The 16,172-nt window shown below is 38.0% G+C and overlaps 1 protein-coding gene across 15 annotated transcripts in view; it reads right to left on the reverse strand.

Annotated features, from left to right (window-relative positions):
- The window catches only part of Lrrc7 (leucine rich repeat containing 7), a 444,829-nt gene that overhangs the window by 139,827 nt on the left and 288,830 nt on the right, over positions 1-16,172 (reverse strand). For all 15 annotated transcript variants that reach the window (XM_021197138.2, XM_029537669.1, XM_029537671.1 and 12 more), the window contains one exon: positions 7,759-7,822. In XM_021197138.2, the coding sequence (XP_021052797.1) occupies positions 7,759-7,822 (64 nt within the window). The remainder of the gene's footprint in view (positions 1-7,758; positions 7,823-16,172) is intronic.

Consider the following 16,172-nt stretch of genomic DNA (forward strand, 5'->3'; position numbering starts at 1 on the left):
TACATGCTAACTGCCAGTTGAGCCAGCACCATTTTTCAAAAATGCTGTCTTTTTTCCACTGGATGGTTTTAGCTCCTTGGTCAAAGATAAAGTTACCATAGGTGTGTGGGTTCATTTCTGGGTCTTCAATTCTATTCCATTGATCTACCTGCCTGTCACTGTACCAATACAATGAAGTTTTATGACAATTGCTCTGTAGTACAGCTTGAGGTCAGAGGTTGTGATTCCATCAGCAGTTCTTTTATTGTTGAGAATAGTTTTTGCTATCATAGTTTTTTTTTTCTTTTTGTTATTCCAGATGAATTTGGAAATCACTCTTTCTAATTCCGTGAAGAATTGAGTTGGAATTTTGATGAGGATTGCATTGAATTTGTAGATTGCTTTCAGCAAGATAGCCATTTTTACTATATTAATCCTGCCAATCCATGAGCATGGGAAATCTTTCCATCTTCTGAGATCTTCTTCAATTTCTTTTTTTCAGAGACTTGAAGTTCTTGTCATGAAAATCTTTCACTTATTTAGTTAGAGTCACACCAAGGTATTTTATATTGTTTGTGACTATTGTCAAGGGTGTTGTTTCCCTAATTTCTTTCTCAGGCTTTTTATCCTTTGAGTAGAGGAAGGCCATTAATTTGTTTGAGTTAATTTTATATCCAGCTACTTTGCTGAAGTTGTTCATCAGGTTTAGGAGTTCTCTGGTGGATTTTTTTTTTTTTTTTGGGTCACTTATACATACTATCAAATCATCTGCAAATAGTGACATTTTGACTTCTTCCTTCCCAATTTGTATCCCTTTTGTCTCCTGTTGTTGTCTAATTGCTCTGGATAGGACTTCGAGTACATTATTGAATAGATAGGGAGAGAGTGGACAGCCTTGTGTAGTTCCTGATTTAAGTTGGATTGCTTCAAGTTTCTCTCTATTTAGTTTGATGTTGGCTACTGGTTTGCTGTATATTGCTTTTACTATGTTTAGATATGGGCACTGAATTATTCATCTTTCGAAGACTTTTATTATGAAGGGGTGTTGGATTTTCTCAAATGCTTTTCAGCATCTAATGAGATGATCATGTGATTTTTTTTTTTTGAGTTTGTCTATATAGTGGATTACATTGATGGATTCCCATATATTGAACCATCCCTGCATCCCTGGGGTGAAGCCTACTTGATCATGATGGATGATTGTTTTAATGTGTTCTTGGATTCGGCTTGTGAGAATTTTATGAGTATTTTTGCATCATTATTCATAAGGGAAATTGGTCTGAAGTTCTCTTTCTTTGTTGGATCTTTGTGTGGTTTAGGTTTCAGAGTAATTATGGCTTCATAGGAAAAATTGGGTAGTGTTCCTTCTGTTTCTATTTTGTGGAATAGTTTGAGGAGTAGGTCTTCTTTGAAGGTCTGATGGAATTCTGCACTAAACCCATCTGGTCCTGGACTGTTTTTTGGTCAGGAGACTATTAATGACTGTTTCTATTTCTTTAGGATATATGGGACTGTTTAGATCATTAATCTGATTCTGATTTAACTTTGGTACCTGGTATCTGTCTAGAAAATTTTCCATTTCATCCAGATTTCTCAGTTTTGTTGAGTATAGGCTTTTGTAGTAGGATCTGATGATTTTTTGGATTTCCTCGGTTTCTGTTGGTATGCCTCCTTTTTCATTTCTGATTTTGTTAATTAGGATACTGTCTCTGTGCTCTATGTTTAGTCTGGCTAAGGGTTTATCTATCTTCTTGATTTTCTCTAAGAACTAGCTCCTGGTTTGTTTGATTCTTTGTATAGTTCTTTTTGTTTCTACTTGATTGATTTCAGCCCTGAGTTTGATTATTTCCTGCCCTCTACTCCTCTTGGGTGTATTTGCTTCATTTTGTTCTAGAGCTTTCAGATGTGCTGTCAAGCTGCTAGTGTATGCTCTCTCCAGTTTCTTTTTGGAGGCACTCAGAGCTATGAGTTTTCCTTTTAGCACTGCTTTCATTGTGTCCCATAAGTTTGGGTATGTTGTGGCTTCATTTTCATTAAACTCTAAAAAGTCTTTAATTTCTTTATTTCTTCCTTGACCAAGTTATCACTGTGTAGAGTGTTGTTCAGCTTCCACATGTATGTGTGCTTTCTATTGTTTATGTTGTTATTGAAGACCAGCCTTAGTCCAGGGTGATCTGATAGGATGCATGAGATTATTTCAATCTTCTTGTATTTATTGAGGCCTATTTTGTGACCAATTATATGGTCAATTTTGGAGGAGGTACCATGACGTCCTGAGAATAAGGTAAATTCTTTTGTTTTAGGATAAAATGTTCTATAGATATCTGTTAAAGCCATTTGGTTCATAACTTCTGTTAATTTCACTGTGTCTCTGTTTCCATGCTCTGTCCATTGCTGAGAGTGTGGTGTTGAAATCTCCAACTATTTTTGTGTGAGGTACAATGTGTGCTTTGAGCTTTAGTAAAATTTATTTTATTAATGTGGGTGCCCTTGCATTAGGAGCATGGATGTTCAGAATTGAGAGTTCATCTTGGTAGATTTTTCCCTATGTATGTAGAGTCCTTTTCCCTAAGTATGTAGAGTCCTTCCTTATCTATTTTTGATAACTTTATGTTGAAAGTCAATTTTATTTGATATTAGAATGGCTACTCCAGCTTTTTTCTTGGGACCATTTTCTTGGAGAATTGTTCTCCAGCCTTTTACCTGAGGTAGTGTCTGTCTTAGTCACTGAGGCAGGTTTCCTTTATATAGCAAAATGTTGGTTTCTATTTACATATCCAGTCTGTTAGTCTATGTCTTTTTATCAGGGAATTGAGTCCATTGACATTAAGAGATACTAAAGAAAAATGAGTGTTTCCTCCTCTTATTTGTGTTGTTAGAAGTGGAATTATTTTTTTTTTTTGTGGCTATCTTCTTTTTGGCTTGTTAAAAGAAGATTATTTTCTTTCTTTTTCTAGGGCGTAGTTTCCCTCCTTGTGTTGAATTTTCCATTTATTATCCTTTGAAGGGCTGGATTTGTGAAGTGAAATTGTCTAAATTTGTTTTTGTCATGGACTAAATTGGTTTCTCCATCTATGGCAATTGAGAGTTTTGCTAGGTATAGTAGCCTGGGCTTGCATTTGTGTTCTCTTAGGGTCTGTATGATGTCTGCCCAGGATCTTCTGGCTTTCGTAGTCTCTGGCGAGAAGTCTGGTGTAATTCTTATAGGTCTGCCTTTACATGTTACTTGATCTTTTTCCCTTATTGCTTCTAATATTCTTTGTTTTTTTGCATTTGGTGTGATGGGAGAAATACCTTTTCTGGTACAATATATTTGGTATTTTGTAAGCTTCTTGTATGTTCATGGACATCTCTTTCTTTAGGTTAGAAAAGTTTTCTTCTATAATTTTGTTGAAGATATTTACTGGCCCTTTAAGTTGAAAATCTTCATTCTCATCTATACCTATTATCCTTAGGTTTGGTCTTCTCATTGTGTTTTGGATTTCCTGTATATGGGGTAGGACCATTTTGCATTTTGCATTTTTATTGATTGTTGTGTTAATGTTTTCTATAGTATCTTCTGCACCTTAGATTCTTTCTTCTATTTCTTATAGTCTGTCTGTTGGTGATGCTTGCATCTATGGCTCCTGATATCTTTCCTAGGTTTTCTATCTCCAGAGTTGTCTCTCTTTGTGATTCCTTTATTATTTCTAGTTCCATTTTTAGATCCTGAATGGTTTTGTTCAATTCTTTCACCCGTTTGTGTCTGTTTTCCTGTATTTCTTTAAGGGATTTTTGTGTTTCCTCTTTAAGGGCTTCTGTCTGTTTACCTGTATTCTCCTGTATTTCTTTAAGGGAGTTATTTATGTCCTTCTTAAAATCCTCTATCATCATAATGAGATGTGATTTTACATCAACATCTTGCTTTTCTGGTGTGTTGGGTTATCCAAGACTTGCTGTGGTGGGAGAACTGAGTTCTGATTATGCCAAGTAGCCTTGTTTTTTGTTGGTAAGATTTCTTTGCCTGTCGACATTTGGTTAACTTTGATATTAGATAGTCTTGCTATCTCTGGCTGGAGCTTGTCCCTTCTGTGGATCTGTAAGCCTCTGTCAGCACTCCTGGGAGACCAGCTTTCTCCTGGTGGAACTTCTGTACAGAGGACTCTGGAACAGCCCAAGCTCTGGGTGCAGATGGTGACCAGAAGGATCCTGTCCCAGCTGCTCCACTGTTCCTGTGTCCAGTGTGCTTCCTGCTGCCCTGCTCCAGAGAGTTACTGGAAAGAAAGTGGCTGAGAGAACAGCTCTTTTCTGCTGCGTCCCATGCACAGTGGGCTGTGGAACAGCCTCAGCTCCTAGGTGCAGATGGTATACAGGAAGGATCCTGTCCCAGCTGCTCCACTGTTCCTGGACCCTCTGTCCTCCTTCCTGGACCCACTCCAGACAGTTATTGGAGAGAAAGTGGCCATCTCACCTCAGAACCCAGGAATGAAAACACTCCTGGGAGAAAGGCTCTCTCCTGGTGGGACCTGTGCACAGAGGTCTGTGGAACAGCCTTAGCTTCCGAGCACAGATGGTCGACTGCTCTCACAGAGATGTTTCCAGAAAGATCAAAATGCTGAAAGCATCTTAATGCTGGAGAGTGGCTACTGCATATTTCTAAGCAGGGAGGTTGAAAACATGTTTTTAAGGAATTGAAATATGTTTTTAAAAATCATTCCTTGTTGGATTACTTTTCATGAAATGCATAAAATAAGTAGCTTGCATTTCTTGAACATGCAGAATTTCATGCTCATATTCACATCTAACAAATTCCAGAAAGATAGAATATAAGTAGATTAGAGGGTAATTTTAAAGAGAAAAGGGCTGGAAATTATCCTAAATTGATGAATAACAAGAATCTATAAAGTAGACAGAATAATGTATATAATTACAACTATGAACACAAGTTTAAAAAACCCAGAATTGGTATTGGAGTGAATATATTATATAGTGATAGTTTATAATATATGATTTTAAAATCCATAATGAGATGAAATCTCTATTTCACTGGTATTGAAGCAGGCACATTTTGCCAGTGGTTTATCAAGTGGGCCATGGATTCCGAGAGAGCTCTGTCTTCTGCTATGTCAGAATACAGAACACAACAGAGTCATTTTGGATGAAGAGAGGATGCACCCCAACCAAACACTGAATCTTACAATGCCTAAGGCTGTGAGAATGATTTTCCATTGCTCATAAACTATCTACTCTAAGACATTTTATTTTATCAACACACACACACACACACACACACACACACACGGTCTGTTTATTTTAGAAATGGAAAAGTGGGTTTACATTGGAAATTCTTTCCATATATCTTACTGTGGTGGTTTGAATGAAAATGGCCCCCATAGGCTCCCAGGGAGTGGCACTATTAGGAGGTGTGGCTTTTTTGGAGAAAGTGGGGACTTGTTGGATGAAGTGTGTCACAGGCAGTGAGCTCTGAGGTTTCAAATGTTTAAGCTAGGACCAATGGCTCTCTTTCTCTCTCCCCATTCTGCCTGGGGGTCCAGATATAAAACTTTCAGCTACTTTTCTAACACCATGTCTGCCTGCCTGACATGCTGATAATGGACTAAAGCTCTGAAATAAAAGCCAACTCCAATTAAATGCTTTCCTTTATAAGACTTGCTGTGGTTATGGTGTTTCTTCACAGCAATAGAAACCCTAACTAAAACACCTGTTCATGCTTGTTGATCTAAGTCTTTAAAGAAGATTTGACATTTGTTCATGTGAAGAGCTTGCAAAGTTTTAGGTGAGTGAAATTCTTCAAAACATATGTGGAGTGTTTACTGCAGATTTTCATGCATTCAAAGTTCCCAAAGCCCATGAAACGTGTGAAAGTGATGCTCTTATTTTAATGGTGAGAAAGATGCAGTTACATAGTAAGGTAAAGAACTTAATTGCTGCCTGTGTTCTTTTTCTCATGACATCAAGACATATGGTGTAAGCGAAGCAGGGCTCTCCATAGAGCTTTAGCAACTAACTTCAAATTTGTCTGTATATACTTCAAGGTTATTTACCACCCTTACTAATTCCTGTCTCCACCATACATATATTCCTTAAAAAATACAATGATTCAGGGCTAGAGAGATGGTTCAGTGATTAAGGATGCTTACTGTTCTTCCAGAAGACCCAAGTCCAGTTCCCAGTTATAAGTCAGGGTAAGTGGCTTGTAACTCTATATCTCTAGCTCCAGAGAATCTGAAAGACTTTTCTGGCATTACACTCATGTGCATACACACATTGAAAAAAATCTTTAAACCATTGAGAGAAAAAAAAAATGCATGCTAGGGTACATCCTCTCTCTCTCCTTGTGCTCACACATAGTAAGCTGGTTGGCATAAGGTGACAGATGGAAGATCTGACATCTACCTTTCCTGGGCTTATCTCAGAGTGCACATCCAGAGGATTCAGGCTGGCTGGCTATGAAGCCACTACTGGGTACTGACTGATAAAAAAAGAAATGACAGCTGAGCTGGTTCTGGAGGGAGCATGGAAGGAGAACCACGCATGGTAGTGTATTTAAGAGGAGACGGACAGTACTTGGTTTCAGAGACACATGGTTAAGTGTCAGAACTCAGAAACACCACGCACAGCTGGTGTCCTGCAAGCTTCCCAGGCCAGGAGTCCTTTCCATCCAGGTTACAAAAACAAGTTATTATGTAGGTCCATATCTCAGTAGCAGAAAGGAAGATATTTTAGTGAGGGGATTTTTATTTAAGGATAGATTAAAGCCTTTAATCCAGACAAATAAAAGCCTACCTCTGACACTGACAATCAGCATATAGGGCAGCATAATAATGTACAGGACATGGTTAAAGGAAAACAGTGAGTATTCTTCATGCATAACCTTATAGCATGAATGAAAACTCTGCCATTCCACACAGGGTACTGGCTCAGAGCACTTTTGGCCCAATCTTATATACATGTTCAATTTAATTCTCACACAAGCCTTCTGAGGCAGCAATCACTATAATCCCCATTTTATAGTTCAGGAAAATGAGGCTTAGAGATATTAATTGACTTTCCCTAAATGTGTTATCAAGGGTTGGGAAAACTGATTGATTAGTTAGAGGCTTTCACTTAACTACAGGTAAAATTGATTTTGGAGATTTGACACTGTCTAATGGGAAACTTTTGAATAAAGAATGGTGGGTTTTCTTATAAAGGATTTTCTGTTTGCTTTCTATTTTTATTTTCTTATTCTGATCTTTGGACATACTTGAAATAAAGTCAAAAATTGAAAATGGCTGTCAGAACACTGTCACTCTTAAAGGCAGTGACTAAGGTATCAACATGTCTTCATGAGGAAGGTTCTTTCATTAAAACTGGAAGGCTGCTGACCCTTGGGACTAACTTTCTAAACTACCTCAGCAAAGTGAACAATACCCTTTAATCCTTGTGCAGCCACATAACAGTTAGGGACCACTTCAGGTTCATTTAAATAAAGTTAAAATTACCATGTGTCAGGTGAAGATTAGCTGAGATAAAGCTTGTAGCACACTTAACATGGTTCTTTTTGCCACATAATTGGTAGTAAATTGTCAATACACATCTGCTCTAATTCTGACTTTTTGTGATATGTAATACCCAGTTCCTGTGGTTTACTATATAGTGAAACAATCAATATAACTATTAGCTTTCATCATCTTAGTGTTTGGAAGCATACATATTCACTCAATGCTTGGGGTTGTGAAGATACCAGAAGACTCTCCTTGAGACTATTTGACAAGTTAATGAAGCACATTTGCTTACCAGCTCGCTGAATTCATTATTGCCTAGGTCAAGTCTTTCCAGCTGGGCTAACTTGTGCATTGACCTATAAAAGATGGAGAAGAGTACCATGATGAGTTAGCACTTGACATATCTCTCTAAAGATAGTCTGCCCACACTTGATAGATTTTCCTGACCACATCATGTACAAAAGCAAAAGCAACAACTTCAGGATACTCCTTAGTAAGAGATGAACCACAGACGCACAGAGAAACATGTGAACGCCCACCTGGATACAGTTCTAGCAGACCATGGTTCACAGCACTGGGCCTCCAATGCAGTGTGTGATGAGGGTTAGGGTCAGCTGTTTCACATACCGGGAGTCTCATTAAGTATCTACACTAGAAAGCTTAGGATGGATTCACTACCATATTTTTAAGAGTTACCATAATTTTAAGAGTCACTGCCCTGATTCATTAATCACAAGTGGCTGAAGTCAATAATAGTAAAGTAAGACCTTCTTCCACCCATGGCTGCATCATCAGCTTTGTTATTTCTTCTCATTACAGGAGCTTCTATTACAGATAGACTATCTTCATTGTCCCCAAAATATCCTGAGTTGGGGCTGCAACAGTGCTGAGCTATTGTAAGACTCTGGACTAAGAATTGGGTTCAAAGGTATTTTAGAACACCCCTAGTACAGTAAACATTTCTCAAATCCTTCCTAAATCAACATACAACATAATAAAATATAGTGATTTAAAAGTAGTTTATTCCCAATCACAGCATACACAAAAGCTTTGAAACTTCAGAAACAATAATCTTAGAAATTTTGGCTTCTTTTTCTTAACATAAACTATTAGATTTTTATGACTATTAAGTGAAAATGTATTACAAGTTAGACTCAGTGTGTGTTTTTCACATGACAACATTATTGAGAGATTATTATGCACTAATTTAGGGTACAATAATAAATAAAGCTGATAATTTTTTCACCAGAAGACTTTATATGTGGTTGGAAGAGAATGACAGCAAGCAAAACAATTCAGTAAAATACAAGGTTAAAAGTGATATAGTGAAACTTAGTGTCAGTGGACAAGAAGGAGACTTTTCACAAGGATTATATTTTCAACAAGGTGATAAAGTTAGCCTTTATCAAGATGAGATTCTTCAAGAATGTTAAGTATTTTGATTCCTTTTTTCTTCCAAGTTTATGAACATGAAAGGCATTGTTCATATTACAAGCCGCCCCTAATCTTGAGGAAACAGCTCTGACACAATTGGATGAATTCCATAGAACGAGCACTTACAAGTTGTTAAAGAGTAGCACTCTTTTAGCCTTGAGAACATGTTTAGAAAAATAAAACTTAACTGAGATTTAGATTAGCATAGTTGATCAGGCTATATGAAGGTTGGGGGCATACCTAAGAGTGAAATGTTAAGAAGATAGTTCACACAAAAAAATAAGATATAAGAAATACAGTCACAAAGTCACATGTCCAGCTATGAAGCCTAAGTTTTAGTCTAAAGGCAACACAAAGCTTTACTATTTTTTGTAGGAAGATGTTAGATTTTAAATTCATACCCTCCTTTGGAATCATTGGATATTGTAGAAAGCAAGAAAAGACAGTAACAGCAATGAAGCCACACAAGTAAATGTCCTGGGATCTGTGATTGGGTCAGAAGCAGAACATGGTGATCCAGATACCATGGTGACATAGACAACATGCTCTGCAGAGAAGCATGACTTAATGAATGACTTGACAGAGTGTACAGCAGGGGATGCTTAGTGTTTGGTTAAGGCTGAACAAAACATTTCAAAAGTGGTGGCTCATGACTAGAATCAGACAAGGCTAACAGTCAACATAGAGGCTTCTATTCTCCTTACAAGAACTTGAAGTTGAACTTAATATCAACTAATATGCACTGTGATGTGCCAGAATATATGTATGAGTAAAATTAAACAATAAAACAATAGTGTAGAATGTATGTTATGCATGTAAACAGCTATGCATATGACTAAAAACATTTCAATTATGATTCTAGGTAGACGCTTCAGTCAAGAACAGAAAACACCAACTTTTGTCTTATTATTTATATAATCATTCATGTTCATTTGTTTTGCTTGCTTTGAATAACTTACATATAATATATTTACAAATGTATATGTATATGAATATACAATAGAGTTCCTTGATACATTGAAATTGATTTTTAATTTAAGTAAAAAATGTGAAAATTCATCCAAGACAGCTCAAGAATAGTGAAAAATGTTTATATTATTTTTCTATTTAAAAATAATAAAATATTTGTGAATTAATATAGAAGTTGTCACTTAAAGAACATAATCATCATCGTTAGTCATCAGGGACACACAAAACAAAACTACTTTGAATTTAATCTTACCCCTGTAAGAATGGCCAAGATAAATAGAACAAGTGACAGCTCATGCTGGTGAGGATACAGGGAAAGGAGAACACTCATCTATTGCTGTCAGGAGTGCGAACTTGTACAGCGACTTTGGAAAGCAATGTGGTGGTTTCCCAGGATGCTGGGAATAGATCTACATCATCATCCAGCTATACTACTCTTGGGCCCTTCTTGCTTAACCATGTTCATTGCTGCTCTATTCATAATATCCAGAGACTGAAAACAATCTAGAAGTTCATCAACAGATGAATGGATAGTTAAAATGTGGTAAGTTCACACAATGGAATATTATTCAGCTGTTAAAAAAGTGAAATCATGAATTTTGTAGGTAAATAGAATCAGGAAAAAGATACCCTGAGTAAGGTAACTCAGACCCCAAATAACAAATATATGTGCATTGTCTTATATGTAGATGTTAGCTTTTAAACATGCAACAGGCAGCTAACTATCTGAATAATCATAGAGGTTTGATATAGAGTAAGGGATAGGGGAGGGGAAGAAGCTCCTAAGGTAGGGGCAATAGAATATATAGTCATGGAGAGAGGATTTGGGGGCATTGGAATGGGAAGATTAAAAGGCAAAGGGAAGCCGGGTGGTGGTGGTGGTGCACGCCTTTAATCCCAGCACTTGGCTGACAGAGGCAGGCGGATTTCTGAGTTCAAGGCCAGCCTGGTCTACAGAGTGAGTTCCAGGGCAGCCAGGACTATACAGAAAAACCCTGCCTCGAAAAACAAACAAACGAACAAACAAAAAAAGGCAAAGGGAAAGGGAGAGGGGCCAAGAGAAAGAATATGTGGAGGGATAGCACACTCTAAGGGCCATCTGAGGGTTACACATAAGCTCACTGCAGGAGAAGACAAATATTGTACATACTCTCTATTGCTCAGATATGTGTATTTGTTATTAATTCTCTGGTAAGTGGTTAATCACAGAGGTTAGTTATGGAGAACAAATGTGGGAGGGGAGGAAATAGAATTGATGCTATAAAGGGGTGGGGAGACTAGAGTAGGAGGATTAAATGGAGTGGGGGGAGGGAAATGGAGGTAAAGGAGAAAATATAAGAGGGACAACTAACACTATGCACATTTTAGGGGACATATAGAAACCTACTACTGTAGAAGCTCCTTAAATATATAAATATATCAAAGAAGTCAAAGTGGAGTCACCAAATAATGGGGGAGACAAAGGCCCAACTAGAGATATTTTGTAATCAAGTGAAACTTCCAGTGCCAGGAATGGGTTACATCTAATTGAGTTGTTGGTGAGAGGAGCTCTGTGGAAACCGTCAAACAACTCAGGCTATTGACAAGGTTATTTGTTATTCTTCACACACTGATGGTAAGTTCCTATTGCTGAAGACAATACTTACATGTCTAATTTAACAGGGAGAAGTAAAGCCTGTTCTTAAGTAGGGCCTTCACCCCTCCTGACTAGTATTCATGGTACTGAAAGACACTCTGTATACTACCAAAGGAGAAAGGCAAATAAACACCAACCTAGCTACAAATCATACAATCTACAATGTTAAACTGTGTGCACAGTATGCTGGTACGTTAGTGGCATGAACGTATGTGTAATTAACTACTATCTGATTGAATTTAAAGCCCACTGCATGAGACAGAACTCATTTGGGTAAATCTTTGACACTGCTCTGGTAGCCAAGAAATTGAGACTAAATAGGCCTACAGGGAAACCAAATACTATTGTTCTACTAAAGGAATGTAACAATAAAATGACTCCTAGTGACACTGTTACATGCATCTATAAGTGTCTTCTCAGCCATCTTCAGAGAAGGGTACTCTTGCAGTAAACAGTGACAAACACAGAGACACACAACTGGACAATGTATATTAAGAGACCTTGGAATACTCAAATTTAAATGGATTGTCTTCATCAAACCCCTTCTCTCATTAATAAAAATACAGAATTTTCTTCATTTCTTATTCAATATTTAAACAAAATCCCAAAGCAAATAAGTAAAAAATTCTTATATTTATTACCCACAAGAACATATAGACAGTTGCTAGCTATGCACGCGTGTTTGTGTTTTTATTATATACTGCTAGGTTTCATTGTATATCTTGCTGACATTTTTTTCAAGTATGTCATGTATTTTTATCTTTCTTGTGTCCCCTCATTCCCTCCTTTTACTCCCTTCACATCCTTTATCTTATGAGTGCTGGGTGTTAATCATTCTGTCACACTGTTCCCACATTTCTTATTTAGATGAGTACATGTAGTAAGTATTACTCCCTTACAAGTGCACAGGACTGCTGATATTTCCATGGAAACAGTCCTCTGTGAGCTTTCATTCAATTGTTTCTTTTTGGCAGGTGCCATGTTGGACAGCAGAGTTGCCACAGTTTTTAAGATGCAGGTTTCTCAAACTCGTCATTACTGGTGTTTTGAGGTGGCCTCTTCTCTAACATAAGGGCTATCAAGTGTGTAGTGGGAGTTTTAGCACACCCTACACAGTCTCTTCTCTAAAGGGCTCATTTTCTAAATGGGAATGACCTTTAAGTGAGTAACTGATTCCCAGAGCGATAACTGTGAGGAAAAGAATGTGTATAGATTGCCACAGGAGGTCGGAAGAACTAAAGACTCAGTAATTAGGAATAATGTCAGGAAGAGGCGACATTTCCACTGGGGTTTGAAGAGTTTGTTGCATGAATCATATATAGTTGCACTTCTGAAAAGAAACAATGAAAAAACCAAAGGAGAACATCTAGAGGATAGAGAGAATTCCGCATTCTGAGTTTGTACCTTGAATAATAGTACATGTAATATGGACACATCTCTTCAAAAGAAGTGAATGATTTTGGTCAAAGGTGAGGAAGTTCTTGTGGGAGATGATGCTAAGAGTCCAGTATCTTTTGCTGTAGATGGAAAAGGAGGTGTCTGGTGGCAGTTCTCAGTTCCTGACAACTTGTATGGGAAGCCATCCCCAACCAGGCAGCAGTAGTACTGAACAGCTGTCTCTACAGACATGGCCAGATGGCCATCTGCTTTCCCTGGTACGAGGAAAGAACAGCTGATCTCTACTATCTGCTTTGCACTTTGGTCTTCTCCGCTGCACTGTGGGAAGGAGGCAGACATGCACCTCTTTGCCACTGGCTCTTCGAAGTGATGTGAACAGTTGCACATACAGGCAAACACTCTGTGGTAGTTAGCTCAGTTTAAGGGATTGTAAGCAATCATTTTCTTAGGATCTGATAGACATTGTAGGAGTTTTAAAAGATTTTAGATGGCCACTATGTTTCTTAGACATGGCTTTGACTTTCTTGGAACTCACCATGCAGACAGGCTGGCCTTGAACTCTCAGAGAGCTCTCTGCCCCTGTCTCCCAAGTGCTTGTATAAAAAGCATGAGCCACTATACCTGGCTAGAAATAGTTTCTCTATTGGTGGGAATGCTCAGATAAAATACAAAGATGCTCACAGTGGCTGTCCACCAGATGGAAACAGGTTATTTCTTGTTTACTTGGTATGGAACATTTTTCTCTGCTTGACATTTTCCCGGAGGTTCTGGTAGTTCATGTTTTTTCTTAGACTTAATTCCACTCTCGTCCACAGACTCACAGGCACACACACTTCATGAAAGCATGGGCCCAATGTGCATACTGAAACTATTAGTACACTCACACTTGTCATGTCTCACCAGTCATGTCTGATTCTACCCCAGGGACCAGTGTTCACTTCAGGTTCTTGAGAACGTGATTGTGTTGAACATCATTTACTGGCTTGGCTCCATGATTTCCCCCAAGAGATAAACTTGTTTTTCCCTCTGGAACTGTGCATAGAAACCTCATTGAAGAGAAATACACTGCCTTAGGAGAGAAGAGCAGGTGATGTGTCAGCACAGCAGAGGGAATGCAAGATAGAGCTGGTTTCAATTGCAGCCTCAGTTTTAAGCCCAGGCAAGAATCTGAACCTGACTTGTTTTGTTTACCCTGGCCATTATTTAAAATGACCAATGCTTAATTTTAATGAAAAAATTGTGCTCTATAGCTCACTATAGTCTATACCAGGGTCAGCAAAAATGTTCTGTAAAGGGCTAGATAGGCAAATGTTGCAGGCTCTGGGGTCCATGTGGTCTCTGTCTCAATTTCCCTATTCCACTGTTGTAGAGAAAAGCTGCCATAGTTGTGTACTCTAATAAAGCTCACTCTGTCTGTCTATCTGCCAATGATCTATCTATCTATCTATCTATCTATCTATCTATCTATCTATCTATCTATCTATCTATCTATCTATCTATCTATCTATGTACCCAACCATCCTCTGTCTGCATACCTGTCTATTGTCTATCTAGTCTTATTTTATATATATGTGTGTTTGGTTTGCATGTATGTCCATGTACTACATGTGTGCCTGGTGCCTATGGAAGACAGGAGAGGCTCTAGGATGATCCCTTGGTATTGGGTTCACAGGTGATTATGATCTTTCATGTCAGTGTTGGGAAATGAACCTGCAAGATCAGGTCTTGTCTGCAAGAACAACAAATGTTTATCATTCATGAGTAATCTCTCCAGCCCAACAATAAAACTTTATTTATAAAAACAGGCTTGCCAAAGTTTCTATCACTTGGTGCACAGTTTTTAGCATCTGAAACGTAGATAACATTACAGGTTTGACCACCAGCCCAAGCCCCTAAGAACAGTGAAGATTTCAGATGCTTCACAAAGGGCAGATAAAGGAAGAGCTAAGAATACAGATTGTTAGGAAGCTTCCCGTAGATAATTATAGTGAGTACTTTTGAAATAGTCATTTCTTGTTGTACATGTTGCTGGCATCTGTGACACGGACTCTCAGTGAGCACTGTCCTTTGGCTGTGCTTATTAAAGTCAAGTGTGTCCTGCAATGCTATCACTTTGCAGCACTTATCCACTTCAGACATTCCAGCTGGTGCAGGATGGAAGACAATGCAATATTTCCATGGTCTGTGTCACTGAAGGAATAGTGCAATCTATGATTTTCTTTTCATCTCATTCAGAGGTTTTCTCTGTTCAGACATACAATTACCTCTGAGCTGTATAAAGTTGGCAGGACTGCAGCATCCTCTGGATCCCCAGTGAGTCACTTGGTTACTGACTTACAGGATTTCGTGAGATTTTGGCATGGGCTGTTTCATTCCTGCTTTAATTTGTCCTTGAAGTGTGTACACTTTCTCCATTTACTGGCTAGGTGTGGCACAAAGGCAGGGAAACTCAATGTTGATCTCGAATGCTTCTCTATTAGAACTTTAGAGATGGTCCTTTGCACTTCACCTGAACTGTATACTAAGTGGGTAGAGACACATTTTATATTTTTTGGCTGTTAGTTTTACCTGATCATGCTTTGCTCTTTGTAATAACTTGTTCATCTAAGGAACCCCATATTATACAGGATTTTGTTATTCCTATTATAGCATACACATGAAAGTATAGAAAGTCCAGATATTAATACACTTTGAAAATCCAGCTACTGGACCAATGAGATAACTTAGTGGGAGGGAAGCTTGTATGCATGCCTTGCAGCCAAAATTCAGTTTTTGCATACCAGGGGCCTGGGAAAGAACCATCTCCTATGAGTTGTCTTCTGATCTCCACTTGTGTGTGTGTGTGTGTGTGTGTGTGTGTGTGTGTGTGTGTATGTGCGTGCGTGCACATGGGTAATTACTAGTATACCTCATTATGATAAAATAAAGCATAATGCCACAAACCTGGAAACAACATAAATTTAGTTTCTTTTTTTTTTTTTTTTTTTTTTTTGGTAACAAACATTTTCTAAATTTATACTATAAATTTCAGGTAAACAAAATTGTCAGTCTCTTTTTGTAAAAATTTATTTATTTATTTATTTATTATTTTGTTTTTTAATTTTTTATTATTATTTTCTTTATTTACATTACAAATGCTATGCTGAAAGGTCCCAACCCCCACCCCCCCGGCCCCTGCTCCCCTACCCACCCACTCCCACTACTTGGCCCAGGCCTTCCCTTGTGCTGGTTCATATAAAGTTTGCAAGACCAAGGGGCCTCTCTTCCCA

Source organism: Mus pahari, chromosome 4, assembly GCF_900095145.1.
Source record: "Mus pahari chromosome 4, PAHARI_EIJ_v1.1, whole genome shotgun sequence".
Lineage (NCBI taxonomy): Eukaryota > Metazoa > Chordata > Mammalia > Rodentia > Muridae > Mus > Mus pahari.